At 40.9% G+C, this 18,482-nt stretch overlaps 1 protein-coding gene across 1 annotated transcript; it reads left to right on the top strand.

Annotated features, from left to right (window-relative positions):
- Positions 1 to 1,449: 1,449 nt before the first annotated feature.
- On the top strand, positions 1,450 to 5,927 carry LOC307251434 (alpha-2Db adrenergic receptor-like; the record flags this gene model as incomplete). The annotated part of the gene is made up of 2 exons (XM_080028805.1): positions 1,450 to 1,776; positions 4,779 to 5,927. The coding sequence occupies 2 exons, from the start codon at positions 1,450 to 1,452 to the stop codon at positions 5,925 to 5,927; spliced, it is 1,476 nt and encodes a 491-aa protein (XP_079884931.1).
- Between the last annotated feature and the right edge of the window lie 12,555 nt (positions 5,928 to 18,482).

The raw sequence follows: 18,482 nt of genomic DNA, 5'->3' as shown, positions 1-18,482 counted from the left end.
GTTCATCTCTCCCTTTCTCCTTTAGTTTTCTCCCACTTTCTCACATATTGCCCTCCTCCTCTCTAAAATCTCATTTAGTATCCCCTCTCTGCTTCCCCTTCCCTTTTGCAATTTCTTTTAAAACTTTACCAATTTGTGTGCCCGTTTCCGCTCTTTGTTTTTATTATCTCTTAAATGCAATTCAATTTTTTTCCTAAGTCTAATCTTGATGTATTTGTATGCCCCTGTAAAGCACTTTGAATTACCTTGTGTCTGAATTGTGCTATATAAATACATTTTCGTCTTCTTCTCTCACCCTTAGCTTTATCTCCTATTTCCTCCCATCTTCTTTCATCTTCTCTCTCCTTTTCCTCTCCTCATCCCTCTCCCCTCTCTCTCTCTCTCTTGCTCTTCCTCCCACTCTCTCTGAAAGTGCCGTCCTCTCCTGCCCACTCATCTGTTAGTTCAACCACCTCTTCTCTTCCACCTCTTTCCACTAGTTTCCTGACCTTTTCCATGCCCTCTCCTCCTTCTCACATGTCTGCCTCTCTCTGCCCCTCCTCTCAATGCATAATATGCTACTCCTTTCATCTCTCCCTTCAGTCTCTCTCTCTCTCCTCCTCCTACTATTCCAGCAGTAGAGAATCAGCAAACAGCAGCGGCGGCAGCAGCAGCAGCACTGCCACTGAGAACGACAACGACTCGCATGAGGACCTCTGCTTTTCTTTATTTTTCTTATTTTCTTTATTTTTTTCCCTCCTCTTCTTGCCATTCAGTATTTATTTTTCACACTTTTCCCCTCATTTCACTTCTCTACTGTTCAATCCTTTTTCCTGCAACATTGATCTCTTTCGGAGTACAGCAGCATGAAGCTTCCATGCATTACGAATAGGGTTTCTGTCTTTGGTCTAACTCAAGTATGTAGCCATACCAATTTATTTGATATGATTTTATTCCATCTCATTGGAAATAAGTAGACTGGTCTTGTAGCTTCAATACACTATATGGCAACCTCTGGACTCAGATGTGCTTATGAATGTATACCATAAGGTAACTTCTATAAAATCCTAACTTAAATCATGCAAATCCTTCTTTCAGATGTGTTGCAGCGTGAACACTGAGAAGTAGCCGAATGTTATAGGCTACAATCTGATGAAATATTCATCATAGTTGTAGTACGTCAGAGGATTTGAGACATGCCTGGGTATGTTTTATTTACTCAGACATAGGTGATATGTTTTTAAAAAAAACATTAATGTTAGGCTGGTGGGGATATGTTTTAGATGGTTCTCTCCTGTAACCAAATATACAGGTTTTATTTATTTTTTTGTCAAATTCCTTCACTGGCTTTCCTCATTCCTTTATGCTCATGTTGGTACTTTCTGTTATTTTATCATTGGCTGGCATAACAGCACTCTGTCTGCAGTGGAGGTTAAAAATGGGGATAATTTTTTCAGTCATTTAACCAGGATGGACTTTTCGGATGTATTCACTCCTGTAATGGCCGTGGTGCCGGCTACTTTATCACCAAACTATTCTTTGGAGAATGTCAGCCAGACGTCCTCTTCCTCGCCGAGATCTCCTCCTCTGCCTCCTCACTCCCATGTGGCATCTGTGTTCATCATGCTGGTGGTGACAGTCATCATCCTGGGCACTGTGGTGGGGAACGTGCTGGTCGTGGTGGCTGTGTTCACCAGCCGAGCCCTGAGGGCGCCTCAGAACCTCTTCCTGGTGTCTCTGGCCTCAGCAGACATACTGGTGGCAACACTGGTCATCCCCTTCTCCTTGGCTAATGAGGTGAGGAAACTACTTGTTCACACTTTCCTCATAAGACATCTTTTTTTTGCATCTGGTATTCACATGTACCTAATGACACAGGTGCAAATGTAGACGGAACACACAGACTGAACTTTTTTCAGCCTGATCCTGTTTATCAATGGAGCCTGGAGGCTCACATTGTGATCTGATAACAGACAGACATACATTGCGTCTGTTCAGTTTGGCCATATGCTTAAGCTATATATGGAATTTGTACATTTTCAAAAGTTTGAGGGACTACCTTCAGTTGCCACTGCAATACTTCATGCAAATTGAGCATATAAGAAATTCAACCAAGAACAGAACAGGAGAAAATAACAAATTAAAGCACATCCGTCTTTATTCAGTGGTCTTGCATCTGTGTTGTTAAGCAATATCTGAACAAACCAAAGTTCTTTTGTACATTTAGTGTTCCCCATGACATTTAGGGTATCTCGTTTTGAACTATTATCCCTGACTGTAAGTCTAATGATGCTGAGTATTCAACATCTCTGAATTGTCTGAGTGAATGTAATGAACAAATGATGGATGCAGTTTGGAGAAATGCTTGTTTTATTCCCAATATTTTAAATTAATTCTAACCCATTATAAAAAAGCAATAATTCTAGACAATGTAATTATATTTCTGCATTCACCAAGTTGGTGGCTGTCTGCTGTTGTGTGGCCGGTGTTTACTTCCTCCAGTTCACTGATCCGACCCCGCTTTTCATCAGCCACAAATCTACTGGGCATCTCTTCTGCCCGTGACTTTAGATGGGCCGGTGCTGTGGCTTCATCTGGGTGACCCTCCCTCTCTGGAGAAAAACATTTTATTGATAAAAAAAAAATTATTGATCGACTTTCCTGGTCCTCCTCTCTGGTTAATTACCTCATTTGTACTTCAACTAGTTTGCACCGTGTTTTTAGTTCCCCCCTTTTACAGCTAATGGACTGTTGTTAGATTTATATTTCCACATAAAGGTAGCAAGTCATTATTTCAATTGTGCTCTCAAACCACAGAAGCTGAAAGTGGAGTGAAAACTAAGACATTTTACCACAGAAACATTGTGCTACATTCTTGCCATTAAGCATCTTCAGTTGGATCAGTTGAGGCTTTGCTCTAGGGATGTCATTGTCGATCTGTCGGTCTTCAGCTTTTCTCCAGACTGAACTATTTCAACTAATCTTGCATGGATTGGTGTTTCATTTTGTCCCTCACATGAATGATTCCCAGAGGAATTAATACTGCTGACTTTATCATCCACTGTCCTTATCTCTAGCGCCACCATGAGGTGGACATTTGGCTTGTGTAGACAAGTGAAATGTCTTTTGTGAATATCTTAGATTGCACCCCAGAGATTGAATCCTGGTTACTTTGCAGATGACTAAATATTTCCTTGCACCATCGTCAAAATGTATTGTATTATTATAATTTTTTTGTATTTATATATACTTATCAAATACTTTGGTTTACTTGCACACTAAACTAAGATGTTGACCATGGTTAACATTATACCTGCTTAACATCAGCATGTTACTGTGAGCATGATAACACACACACACACACACACACACACACACACACACACACACACACACACACACACACACAAACACACACATTTAGCTTTAACTATGAACTCAAGAATATTTCTAGAATATTAAAAGCATTAAGAACAAATTCCCATAGACAGCTTCAGGTTGCTTGTTTTGAATGACAAACAGTAAATATTTAGTTAGAGCTCAACAGATAAATCCGCTGGATCAATATCAGACAATAGTAGCTAAGTCTTGAAGTACTGATAAAAGTATTTATGTTGGTGGCTGAAGAAAACTTGTTTGAGGTCTTTTAGAAACAGTATCGCCATGATATAGTTTTTCCACCAAAACTATTGTTCACAATTCTTTAATGACATTTTTAAGACAAGGGATCTTTATCAAAATGTATGTGTTTATGTCAAAAAACAATATATTGTTTGAATATGCTTACTGTCAAATATTGAAATGCCTTCCTTAATAAATGATTGGAGTTTAATTGATGATCAAAATTATTGCTGAATAACATTTAGTTAATTACAGTAATCAATTAATTGTGTCAGTAGTACTCTGAGCTTCGGCGAATGTTTATTTCACAACTCCAAACCATAAACTGAGAATGAGGTTCCACAGAAAAGCTAATGCGACGTAATCCAATATTTTTGTAGCCAAGCAACTGCACTGCAGCTGAGAAAAGCCCATTTATCACCTACCAGGGAAGAAAATAGAGGTGACAAACAGGCAAATATTGGGCTTTTCTCTTCAGAGAGATTTAATTTTGACTGCAGGAGAGCACTGGCTGAAGGTGGTGGAGCTTCACAGTTTCTTACAGCTGTGAAAAGATGGTCGGCTTAAATTACTGTATTTTCAAGAGGCCGGATGAAACCTATTGAGAGGTTTTCCTTCAAAACTAATACATTTGCAGCCAACATGGCAGCAATGAGATATTGACTGAATTTTTATTTGAAGGTGAAGTTATCCTTTAGGTGCCTCGCTCAAGGCCGCCAGTATATGAACAAACACTCCACTTTTCCTCTGCAGGTCATTACTGCTGCTTAGTTATTGCTCCATAGGCTATTTCACTAGCAAGGATCGCACCATAACAGCTGATTTCAGACCCCCCTGGACAGTACCCAGAATAGAAAATGAGAGAGGTATGCATCGGGTTGAGTAGGAAGGGAAGAAGAGATGAAGTGATGAGGCCGGGGGGTGTTGAAAAGTCTGAGAAAAACATCACTGAATGGGTTGATGTGGTATATGGCGGCTTGACATGTGATTAGAGATGTTGTTGAGGCGTGGCCCTGCTTACGATCCTAAGTTAATTCAGTTACTTCATATCTCTCTATAAAACCTATAACATTTTGTCTCTCCTCTTTCCAAATCAAATCAAATCAAATTTGATTTGATTTGATTTGATTTGATATTTCTCTATAAAACCTATAACATTTTGTCTCTCCTCTTTCCAGGTCATGGGCTATTGGTACTTTGGTTCCACCTGGTGCTCTTTCTACCTGGCCCTGGACGTGCTCTTTTGCACTTCTTCCATCGTCCACCTTTGTGCCATTAGCCTTGATCGCTACTGGTCCATCACTAAAGCCGTCAGCTACAACCGCAAACGGACGCCCAAGCGGATTAAATCGATGATCAGCATTGTGTGGCTCATATCTATCGTCATCTCCTCCCCGCCGCTCCTCATGACACAGAAGGAGGAGCTTCTGGAGACCAAGGAGGACGGCATGGATGCACAGAGGCTGGAGTGTCTCCTCAACAACCAGACATGGTACATCCTGTCCTCCTGCCTTGTGTCCTTCTTCGCCCCTGGAGTCATCATGATTCTGGTTTATTGTAAGATCTACCGAGTTGCCAAGCAGCGGGCCTCCACTGTGTTTGTGGCAAAGAACGTGTTGGAGCGGCAGCCATCGCAGTCAGAGACCTGCTTCGTGGGCACCCCCAGGACTTGCCAGAGAAAGGGAGCGGGCTGCGGTCCATCCCAGTATGAGCTGGCCAGTCCCCGGCCTGCGAACCGACGCAGCTCCTCCAACATTGACAGCAACAGCAGCAGTCAAAGGAGAGAAGAGCTGGATGACATTCACTTAGAGGAGAGGAGTCATGAAGCTGACATTAAAAGATCCTCCTCGTTTTCCTCTGCTCTCCGCTTCCCCAGGAGAGTGGACAGAACTGTTAAAACCTTGGAGGGGAAGGATACAGAGGGAACCACAAACAGGTTGAAGCCTCCTCCGTCCTGCGCCTCCATTTCCTGGGCGTCATCAGACCCATGTTCCCATCACTTCCTGCTTCCCTCTCCAGTACTTCACCGCAGCAGGCGAATGTCTCTGTCCAAAAGCAAAGTGGCACAATTGAGGGAGAAGCGCTTCACCTTTGTCCTGGCTGTGGTGATGGGGGTGTTTGTCCTCTGTTGGTTCCCATTTTTCTTTACGTACAGTCTCCAAGCTGTTTGCAGAGAGAACTGCATGATCCCAGATGAACTCTTCAATCTGTTCTTCTGGATCGGATACTGCAACAGCTGCCTGAACCCCATCATATACACTATCTTCAACCGAGACTTCAGGAGGGCCTTCAAGAAGATTTTATTTGAGACTCATAAACAAATATAGGATTTGAATGTACACATTAACAGACACACAATCAAACACAAATGTGTGTGCGACTGTGCGCACAGTTTGAATTCTGATTTCCACTTGGCTGTCATAACGACATTAAAGGGCTTGTCATGCAGCCTGAGTTCTGATTTATTGTCCAACTACTTACTGATTCTGGCAGTAGTCACTTTCTTGGTTGAAAAAACTGCACCAGTTGTGGGACGTGTGGGAATATAATATAATGAAATGATACAATTACGGTTTACAGTTACTTTCTAACAAAACATTTCACATCCATCAAATAACTAATTATTGTAAGGGAAAAGTCCAAAAGCACTCACATCCATTCTTTGTTCTGGCTGGTGTTGGACCCAGAAAGGGAGTCACATGTCTCAAGGGCCGACCTGTATAGCCTTTGGGGGGGAGTGGCAGAAGAACATGATTACGACACACTGTTGCTGTGACTGCTGGTGTTTCCAATTCTGCTTCCTTGTTGCAATAACAGTTTAACATTACAACTTTGCCTAAACCGGAATGTTAATAAGAGAGAAATAGCCGCAGGGCAATGAAGTATAGCCCCCCAGAGCTCTGAGATGTCCGTGCAAAGTAGCAAGCACCAGCAAGCCAACTCTGCAATCCCATAATGGCAAAGAGGATGAATCAGACAATCATGCACCCCAGAGAAACCAAGAAAAATATACTGTGCTTTGAAAAATATACAAATATTTTTAATGAATCGCTGTGTGTTCGGGTAATTAAACACCAGCAGCACTGGACTTTAACTTTGAGTTTAACAATTTCTCACTCAGTGTTCTGTTGACAGTGCACAGCTCAGGGGTAGATATTAAAAATTCATGTGCAGCGAGCAGATGGGCTGAGCTGCTGTATAGAGACTGGGAGAAGACAAAAGAGGGAGGACAAGAGATTACTATACCCAAGCCTTTGAATGAAAATAATTAACCTCAGGCTCAGGCAACGATAGATGACTATCTTCTAAAGCTCAGGACGCGTGGGCTGAATGACCCATAGCTCACGTCTTTATTGTCTCTAGAGAGCAGTCGGACCTGGCCGGACCGAGTCCTCAACCCTGACCTGGACACAGCCACACACAACACTTTACTTTAATAAATGTAATCAGTCATTTCATGCAGATGTAGCCTGGCATCGCCCGCATACCTACTTCTGCTCAATTTTCATTTCCCCATAGTCAGTCTGGGTCCGTGGTATATTAGCGGGTTTTCTCCTGCAGATTTTCTACTTGTCCAATCATCAATGATGTGCGCCGCCAGTTTCAGTTGAAGTCAGAAACTGGAGCACCAAACGTTATGCGATTGTTTGGCAGATCCAGAGTGGCACTGGGCAGATCCAATAGTTTTAAACTTCAACAGACACCCGCCTTCAAGTGAGTTTACGTTTATCAATTGAGCGATTCTAAACCTTCTGTACAAAGGAAATGAAGTACGATGGTCTGGTAGGACCAGGCTAATGCAGATGATAGAAAAGGTCAAATAAAAAATCAAATCAGTTTTATTTATACAGCCCAATATCACAAGCAGGTTGCCTTAGTGTGCTTTACAATCCGTACCGCAATATGACACCCCATGTCATTATACCCTAGACTCGGCTGAGGAACAATACCCCAAAATAACTTTAATAGGTAAAAAATGGAAGAAACCCAAGAGATGGTGGCACGTGTTTCTTTTCAATTTGGGAAGAGACGATAAACAGGCCGAGATGCTTTTATCTTCTTTAAACACAAACCACACACACAAGTTTCGGTGCTGAAATGGAAAGCGAGAAGCCCAATGCCGAAAGCAGTGTTAATGTTAATTCTGGTTGCCAAGCAACATGGAGTTTGAAAACAATTCGAAAGCTGTAATTAACTTTCTAACATGAAAATATTGAGATGTTGAAAACAAGAAACAAAACAGCAGAAGGAGCGTGCGCTGCACAAGCTGGAGTGCAAAATCACGAACAACATGAAATCATACACGTCAACTGATTACAATGCTGCACACTGCAACGTGATGTCGCAATATTAAAGCACAGGTTGAAACTTGTATAAGTCTGCCTTAAAGCCACTACGAGTAACTTTGTCCGTTGGCGGCCCCTTTGGACAAAAGCGGTAGTATTTTTACGACGCCAGCTGTTGTAAAGCTGTTTTCTAGCGCGTGCCGGGCGTGCAAGTGTCAAATGGTTAGGGCGCAATATAGTGCATGTCCGTGTGTTGGAAGTGTGAGGGCACAGACTCTTTTCGGCTCCGTGAGAGTGGTTAGTTACACTGCATCAACTAAGTCAGTGCCACACACACCTGATTGCAATGAGTTGATGCAGTGTCACCTACTCTCACGGAGCTGTCCTCACAGAAAGCGAATGAACGAGAGACGGCAGTTAGTATGGATCACAATGAGGTAATGTGTTTATGTTGTTGTAAATAATGACTATTTCAGATGAATAATGGTAATCGGATGATGGTGAAGCAAAGTAAACTTTGTGTTATTACCGCTCATTCATTTAGGAGTAAACACTGCAGTCTAGTTCGCTCCCGTGAAATTGTGTACATGTTGCTTGGCAACGTCCTCCTCCCGCCTGTATATCACTCTCCATTTTAGCTTTTCTTCATTGCATTCTCTTTGATGGTTCAGCCCCGTTATCAGTCATTATGACAACAAATAACTGTCTCAAACAAGGCTCCCGTTCCCCTACCCTCACCTGGAGGGATAGGCTTCTCAAATCGCGTTGCTGCGCCACACTGAAATCTGCGACCAATATGAAAATGTGACCATAGAGCCTGCCTGCGCAAACCGAAAATCGGACTGGGTGTGCGACCAGACCAAATGCAGTAATAAAAACTAGGCCTATATAAAAACGTCTTTCTTTGCAGTCATAGTCTCGTTTGCTGTTAAAGGTAATTTATGTAATATTATCAGAGGAAACATGAGGCTGTTTAAAAGATATTTAAATGTTACTCCTAGCTGCTTTAAAGTAATACTCACATTCTCATATGTTGATTGACACAGTTATTTCTTGCTGTTGTCATGCCTCCTGCCGGCCAATAAAAGATCTCTTCTAAAAGACTTCAGTGTGTATGAATATATTCCAATGTTTATCCCAATGTAACATAAGGGCTTCATAGGTCTGAGTCAGTCAAGCAGAGCCGGCCCAAGCCTTCAGGGGGCCCTAAGCGAAATATGATTAGGGGGCCCCTCTCCAATGTTAGCGCTGCTGAAACTATAGATCTTTGTTAAATATCATTCACACACCCAGTGTTTTCCGCTAGTGCCTCCACTGTGCAGCTGTGCAAAAATATTAGACAGCCTCGATTCAGACCCTCCTAGGAGGGTCCGGGGGTATGCCCCCCCGCAAGATTTTTTTAACCTTTTTAAAGTGAAATGCATGAATCTGGTGCACTTTGAGAGGAAAATTAAGAGGCTAAATCTGAGAAATTTTGTGTGAACAAATCATTTGGAGACACTGGGTTAGATGAATTAGAAGCTATTGAAGAAGTACACATGGATTTTCCATAAAAATATTAATATAAAATAAAATATTATGGAGGGTCCTCTGGGTTGGGCTTGGAGCTCTTTTTCTTTTACGGGACACATTTCTCTGTAATATAATGAATGCATTTAAATGCAGTGAGAGGAACGAAGCAGAAGAACTCTGTTGTCCAGCTACTGTATCTTTTTTTCCACAGACGAGGCTGAAATAGGCTATAGACTAAACACAGTGCATGGGCAACTGAGGGCAGCCCCATTTCCAATTGTTTTTAAATAAACTCAATACACACTGTGCATGGATGTGAACGTGACATGATCAGATAATTTCGGATTACCTCCCAGATGAACTGATTACATATTTAGGCTATTAATTATCTAGACCAAAACATTTTATTCCTTTTTTGTATGATAACTCATTTGCATAATATGATGTTAATATCAAACACACAAACTAAAAAATAAAATAAAATAATAATTCTTTTTTGAGGGGGCCCCCCTGGCGGTCGGGGGCCCTAAGCGACCGCTTAGTTCGCTTATGCCTCGGGCCGGCTCTGCAGTCAAGTCAAGGGTATACAGTATGTTCCAAGTTAAAGTCTTTTATTACAGTTTCCTCTTTGTGTTTCCATTCTGAGCTGTGGTAGATAGAGTATGTCTGTATAGAAAAATGCTGTGTATTTGTTCTAGTATCTCATCTATAAGAATACGTTAGTAGGAACAGGAATAATTATTACAGCAAGCAATACCTGATTCAGTCGACAGTACATACTGTATGAGCATAGGGGTATTGTTCTAAATGTAATTATCCTTTTGTTCGTTTTTCCCTGGCTTTCCATTGCTCATTGAGTAGACTTACATGTGTGTATTCAGAGATTTAAAATATACCTCTCCTAACATTTTTCTCTGCTGTAAAACTTATTTCACTCCCTGCCATTGCCAGAATACTATTGGATGAACATTGTGTAGGTCAGAGTATTTGGCATTAAAATGTGAATTAGATTAACTTTTGCACACAAACTGATGTTAAATCAAAATAGGGCACCCATTATAGCACAGCACAGATGCGCATTAACTTTGAAAATAATAGCTTTGCTTTTCATAAGGTTGGACTTGCGCTTATGGTGGGAAAGCTTGTTTGTGATATTTAGGGTTTTCTAGGCTTTTTCATTTAAAGCAGGTAACCTATTCAATGATTTACACACAGTAAAACCAATGCTGATGAACACTGCCAACTAAAAAAAGAATGGTGGGTCAACGTTGAGGCAAATAATGGTGCCTAAACACTGCCACAACATTAATCTTGTGTGTCATAACATCCAAGATAGGTCTTCTAAAATCTTGGTTGCATTCTGGGTCAGACTGTACAATGGCAGCTTTTAATAATGTCAGATGGTGCAATATAAGCCTACTGAATCATAAACACTAAGCATAATCCATCTTGTGTTTAAAAAATATGGCAAACCAGTAAAGAAGTTCAGGCCAAAGCATATTGTGCATTCAACAACCTAAACAAATTGAGCTGTCTCCAGGGGAAATAGCCACTTATGCAGAGTGAGTTTAGCGTTATGCTAGCTCATCAGGCTTTTCTGCAAAATTTCATTTGATAGGTTGGTGTGTTAACGTGGGTAATAGTCGCAGCACACATTCAATAGTTTCTAAATCAGCTGTTGACAGACGTCACTAGCTTTTAATTCTGATTGACCAGAAGATTTCCCCACACATTTGCATTATGAGATGATTGGCCTCATTGTCACCTTTGTGACACACATCACAATGAAAGGCTCATTTACAGAGTAGCTAGTCACAATCATAATCATCCAGTTGTAGGGCTGACGTTATGAACTTAAAGGTGCTGTAAGCGAAATGGTGATTTAACTAACTTCCTGTCAGTGACTGCAGTTAGCAGTCCCCTCGCTCGTCCTACGTCACCACATTAATGCACTGCGGTCTTCAAGCAGCGAGTTATCTAGCATCATCTCAGATCCGTAAGTGCGATAAAACATGTTTTTGGCTGTTGAAACAACATGTTTCTTCAATTAGTTGCTTTATTTTTTGTATTTATTTTAGTAGCCATGTAATATGCGGGATAATGCTCCTGCTTCAGCTTGTCGGTCTTTATTTCTGGCGAGTGACCGGCCCCGTTCGCTATTTATCCCTTACATTAAAACCATCAAAACAGACATTGGGAAGGATTTTTACCTGCTCCGCCATTGTAGGCGCATAAACACTCACCCATCTGTCGCTCTGCACGTGCACCGGCAGTGAGATGTGCCGGTTTGTAGCGTTCTCTCTTCTGATTGGATATCAGTTGTGGGATCCCAGAAAAGTTTATTTGCCGATTACATGCAGAGCGGGTGACTGAGAGATCGGAGTTATGAAACGCGCACACTATATATGTGATTACTGTATAAATATAGAGCGATTTAACATGTATATTAACATAAATATATCGCTTACTTCACCTTTAATACCACTAATCGCTGTTATCGCAACACCCACCTGTGGCAGTCTGCATTGTGGACAACTTGATTAATGAGTAAATAATTACAATCAATCACTTGAGAGTGTTGTCGGTCTGCTGGGTGTCAATCAGCCATCAGTTCATATGCTACATGACAGGAGTCCAGTTTTTATTGTCTGAAAGCGACCTCATCCCTTATCATAATTTTGTGACTCACCGTAATGCCAACATCTAAGATAAGTACCTGCTGCTTTTGCTTTCATTCATCGCTTGTGGCTTGTCGCATGTCGCATGTTTCGCCCAGTACAGGGTTTGATTGCTATTCAGATTAAATCTTAGATAAGCACAGCTGAAATCAGTTTTTAGATGTTTTTTACTTAACATAATAGCGGTAAGTACTCATTTGGCAGCTAAATTAACCCGTTCTGTGAGACATTATACAGCTGTAGCCCCTATAGGATTTGATTGGATTGGATGACAATATTAATACTAATATATTATTGACATTTTACCTTTCTATATTTTTTAAACTATTGGGATTAAAATGATTGAAGGCCAGACTCTGCAGACTTGTCAGGTTTAAGTGTTGTCCAAATCTTACCTTTGTCCCACTTCTTTATGGTCAGACATGGCTCACCTTCATCAGTTATACCCACCTAGCCTATACATCTGTACAGCTAAATGCCAACTTCAGCTATCTAATGCTCACAATGGCAATCCTAACATTTTTATGAGAAGGCAAGGCAGATGGCAATTGGCGCTAGAGAATTGGCGGGAGAATTAGTTTGATATGGGCTGGGGTATGTCATGTGTATGTAGCATCACAACTCAAGTTGACTACTTGAACTAGCTCGCATGTTTCCATTTTTGCAGGTATTTGTTCATAAACCAAAGTGCTAATCCATCAAGCAGAGCTGGATATATTTCACTGGATAATTGAGCATTGGCGTAGTGGCGCGCTATATTAAAAGTTGTGCTCAAAAGAGAGTTGGGTAAGTTGTCCGAGCCTACTGAAGGACAGAGCATGCTTCTTAATGTGTATACTACATAACCAGAGGATGAAAGAGCTGTGGTGCTCAAGAGCGAGGACAAAGAAAACATCAACTCCCAGCTTTCTTCACAAGAAAAGGCCGCCCCGTGCATCTCTGGTGGGAGATCAAAAGAGACGAGGGAATATGTTTGTATGTAATAATTTAAGAACTGCAGATAAAAGCAATGAATAGTGGAGAGCAGGGGGCACAGAGAATATTGATTGCTGTTTTAGAAGTGAGCAGAAAGTATTTTTGATTCCTGCATAACGGAGAAGTAGAAAATACTTGAACTAAAACGGAGAGGGATCAATGAATCCCCGAAGTGGTGAATAGGAAAATATAAAATGAATTATTTGGTTTAGAAAATGAGTGCAGCCTGGAGAGTTAAAGGACAGTACGTGCTGAAAAACTGCTTTCATGGACAGCACTGATTTTCCTAATGGAGAAATACTAAAAATGATTACTGAACAGTCTGTGTCAATTATGTTTTTTTTTCTCCTCCATTTTCAAGCACTTTTGTTTCAGCTGATTTAATCAGGTCACATATAATTTGCATTTCATCAGTAGTCCTGTATGGAAACAAATGTATTTTAATTGTATTTAACCTTTATTTATAAATGTTTAACCTGTATTTATAAATGTTAAACCTTTATTTATAAAGGTTAACTCATTGAAACACAGAGTCCCATTCTCAAGGGAGACCTGGTTAATTATATTATATCGTTCAAATTATTTTCAGTGTCATCCCTCTCAACTGTGTTCCAAACTGATGTGACACACTGCTATGCTGTGTCTTGTACGCGTTTGTGTTCACACTGCACGTATCATGTCTGTCACTGCGCTGGAACTGCCAGCCCTATCTCCATTTATTTGCATTGGCCGTGGATATTCAATACAATATGTAAACGAAAGAAGAATTGTTGATGGCAAAGCTATCACGTGTGTTTTGTTAAGCAGGACAGCATCAGTGTGCCTGAGAGAGAGAGAGAGAGAGAGAGAGAGAGAGAGAGAGAGAGAGAGAGAGAGAGAGAGAAACGGAAAATTACTGCCCTGATGTAACAGCGGGACGGGTTAAAAATAAATGAGTAAATACAACTATTATATGAATAAAAAAAGACAGTTTTAATCATTGTGGTTTCATACGGTTAAACATACGTATGTCTTTGCCAAGTTTTGAATGGTGGCTTCAATTTTAAAGGAAATATTATCAGCTGTACATGTGTTCTATTAACTGTTTTCACTATTGGTGTCATCAGGCTTGATGTTTAGGAAATCAGGGTGTTTGATAGGAAGAGACTTGAGGGACAATACTGACTTCACAGGAAGTAAGCTTGCCTGCCTTGATAGTAGACAACAATACAAGCAACAACAACACAGCTGGGAACTTAACTTTGCCATTCACCCTGTAACTAAATAAAACCTGCAAACACCAAGAGGGGATTTGAATGGACTAAGACAACTCCAAAAGAGGCCAACCGGGTGGGCAGCTACTATCATCAATAGCAGAAGGAAATTGTGTTGGATGAGTCCAACCTGTTCAACCAACAGACAAATCCTCTCGGACATGCACAGGGACAAACAGGAACATCCTCACGACCCACAGGAACACAATGTTAAGGTATAGGTCATGTTTGCAATTCCCTGCAGTAGCCTAATGTTCTGAAGCATAACACTTCTTTAATGAGGGACTTAAGCTCATTGTCCCTGCGTTTCCGTGTGGTAGTCGTCCTAAGTCTCTCTGGGTTTGATCCTTGTTTGCACATCCTTGTTTTCCAGATGATTGCTTCCTGTACATCATTAATGACAAAACCACACAGCCAGAAATGAAAACACAGGCAGAGTGAAAGAAAATCTGCTGAAAACTCGGCTTAATGAAGCAATAGCAGAAATCTCTGCACTGCATCCAAATGATTCCGGGTTCTGTTGCTGAGTCAGTTTTGTTTGGTTTCAAGTGATTTTTTTCGATTATTCGTCACAGATCCAGTAGCAGAATAAATATTTATAAAACACATTCAGAGGATGGGAGTAGCCTCATGTAAGGTCCAGTTTATAATGTTTGAGAATATTAACTGTAGACTTGATCATGCTCATAAAGCTCTGGATAAGAACTACATGTGTTTCTTTCTCTTTTACGTATTTCTTGCATGCTTCAAAGTTCAACGAAGAAATATCCTGCAGAAGTTTTACATACTGAAGGCCATACTTTATCAATGATACTCAAAACAACTAGTGTTTTCTTCAACTAATGGTATAACTAACAATGTAGTATGCTGCTATTAATTAACAGGCTAGACTTTTTATTGATTTGTATTTGATTATTTGGCTCTTCAGGCAAACAAGGCAAAGCCACTCTCCTCTGCATGCCGTTGTTATAAATGCTAATTCCACATAGAAACAAAAACAACTTTTAGCACATTGTTGTTGAGCCTGAGCATATGGTCAGATCCCAGCACCTCCCTAGTCCTTCCATTAGCTTCAGTTCCTGCCACATGTCGATGTGTCGCAAGACACTGAACCCTAAATTGCTCCTGATGGTTAGCTTGCTGCACGTTGCTATCGTTGTGTGTGTGTGTGTGTGTGTGTGTGTGTGTGTGTGTGTGTGTGTGTGTGTGTGTGTGAATAGGTGAATGGGACAAACTATGTAAAGCTCTTTGGATAAAAGTGCTATATTATTGCAGTCCATTTTAGTTTGGACTCTGGTACACTGTGACGGCAGAATTCTCTTTTCAAATCAATTTTAAGATATTCACCAAAATATACCTTTTTTTATAAACTCATTCTAACAGATCAGTTTAAAGTGCTTTGCATGCTGGTCAATAGTGTTATGATTACTGTTTGACGCACAAACCTCAATTTCATTTAATTTGTCAGATGAACACACTGCTGCTGATGGGATTTGTGTGATTTCGTCTGGCAGTTAAACACAGTAGTTGCAGAAGTCATTACAGTCTGCTGAGCCCGACGGCCCAGAGCAACCTGAGTATCACCTGTGAGACACACAAGGAATGAAAAGACATTTTGTCAGCTCTTAGCTCATGTCAGGAAAGTCTTGAAAATGTTCAAACAAATGTTGGAGAAACTTGTGTAGAGTGTGATTCTGAGAAACCTTCAAAGTGCACATACCACATCAGCTACTGCAACCTCATGTCTTCAAAATCACTTTGTTGTATTTATCCGTAATGCTATAAGAACAATTCACAAAGACTGTGCTGAAAGACCTATTCGGACCCTTAACTTGAGTGAAACCAGCCATTATATATACACTCAGAGGCCACTTCATTAGGTACACCAGTTCAATGCTTGTAAAAACAAATAGCTAATCAGTCAATCACATGGCAGCAACTCAATGCATTTAGTTCAAACAGGGCATCAGAATGGAGTTTAAGTGATTTTGAACGAGGCATGGTTGATGGTGCAAGGCAGGATGGATCCATGCTTTCATGTTGTTTAACGCCAAATTCTGACCCTACCATCTGAACTTCGCAACTGAAACCGAGACTCATCAGGTCAGGCAAGATTTTTCCAGTCTTCTATTGTCCAATTTTGGTGATCCTGTGTGAATTGTAGCCTCAGTTTCCTGTTCTTAGCTGACAGGAGTGGCACCTGGTGATGGTCTTCTGCTGAGTCCATCTCCTTCAAGGTTGGTCGTGTTTTGCGTTCAAAGATGGTATTTTGCATACCCTGGTTTTAACTAATTACTGTTGCCTTTTTATCACCTCCAACCAGTCTGCCCACCCTCCTCTGACCTCTGACATCAACAAGGCATTTTCGTCCACACAAATGCCGCTCACTGGTTATTTTTCCTTTTTCGGACCATTCTCTGTAAACCCTAGAGATGGTTGTGAGGAAAAATCCCAGTAGTTCAGCAGTTTCTGAAATACTCTGACCAGCCCTTCTGGCACCATCAACCTTGTCATGTTAAGTTTAAGTCACTTAAACCTTTCTTCCCCATTCGTATGCTCGGTTTTAACTTCAATAAGTTGTTCTGTCCAGGTCTACATGCCTTGAGTTGCTGCCATTAGAGTGTATATTCTGTACACTCACCAGGCACTTTATTAGGTACACCAGTTCAATTTCATTTTAAAACATATAACTTATCAGCCAATCTCATGGCAGCAAATCAATGCATTTAGGCATAGACCTGGACAAGACAACTTGTTGAGGTTCAAACCAAGTGTTACATTGTCTTAACCACGTCTGCAAGCCCAAATGCATTGAGTTAGTGCCATGTGATTGGCTGATTAGCAATTTTTTTACAAGCAATTGAACAGGTGTACCTAATAATATGGCTGGTGAGTGTATATACAGTATATATTGGGTTAACATTACAGGGATTTGCAGGCTAGATCAGATAAATTATCCCACTTGTATTTTCTGGTTCTCTTCCCAGTTACCTCAATCGATAGATGCCTAGGAGGCATTCACACCAGATGTCTGAATCATGTTAGCTTGCTCCTTTCAATATAAGAGCACAGCATACAGTATATACTCTGACTCCTCAAGATATCCAAGCTTTTGACTTTTTCCCTAAAGGAGAGCCCAGGATCCCTCCAATGGATGCTCCGTTTAGCAGTATTCCCAGGGCAAGTATGGGGGGGAAATCATTCCAGTTTCCATACTAAGCAAACCTAACTGTGACCTTGCTGTCACTTCATATTTTGCAATACATGTCTTAATTGCTACTGATGGTTATTCAAAAAAGATGCAAACAAATTGACAATGTGATGAAGAATAATTACCTGACCCAGCTGCTGAACAGTTAAATTAATTTACATTTCCCACAAATGTCATCCCTGTGGGTAGCTGACGTTTGGCTGGATTATTATTCTTAAATTAATTAGGGGCTGGTTATGTCATTTCATGTCAAGTGCCGTGTGTTGGCTCTGTGGCTGTCCAGTGACAAGCCATTAATTTTTTTTTCTTTGTTCTGTACATTTTTCAATAACATTTTGCAAATCTTGTGCCGACACGTGAAAAGTTGATGTGGTTTGCTGATTAACATGTTAGCTTTGGGGCGCCCTTAGCTCAGTTGGTAGGGCGTCCCCCCCATGGGCCTCGGCCAGCAGCGGACCCGGGTTCGATTCCAGCCCGCGGTCGTTCTCTGCATATCACTCCCCTCTCTGCCCTATTTCAACTCTGTCTCTACACTATCAATAAAGCATAAAAATGCCAAAAAAAACTAGTTGCCTTTCTGTCTGTGTATTGTATCCGACTACAATTAGATTTTTCATGCAAACAAGCAGTATTTTCCCTGTTTTTGTTTCCATAAAAGACATAAAGATTCGATTTTAGCAAGTTACACAATATGTTTCTTTTTGCCCTGCTGCATTGAACGATTCTACTTGATGAAAACACTTTATCCCTTTTACGGCTCAGAGTTGTGGGTTTATGATAGAGATTTACTTTGACAGTGCTTCATTCGTCCATTTTATCACTGAGCTTAATGTGATGTATTTGTCCATAACTTTTTGTGTTATGCATAGGCCAACATATTTGTCCACGGGTTCCCTTGTACTCAGGACATGGGTAGTACTGGGTTCAGACCTGTGTGCATTCGATCACATCGGTTAGTTTTTTAATA

This window comes from Ammodytes marinus, assembly GCF_949987685.1.
Source record: "Ammodytes marinus genome assembly, chromosome: 1".
Lineage (NCBI taxonomy): Eukaryota > Metazoa > Chordata > Actinopteri > Uranoscopiformes > Ammodytidae > Ammodytes > Ammodytes marinus.
The sequence above is the reverse complement of the archived record's forward strand: the minus strand, read 5'-3'. Positions and strand labels throughout refer to the sequence as shown.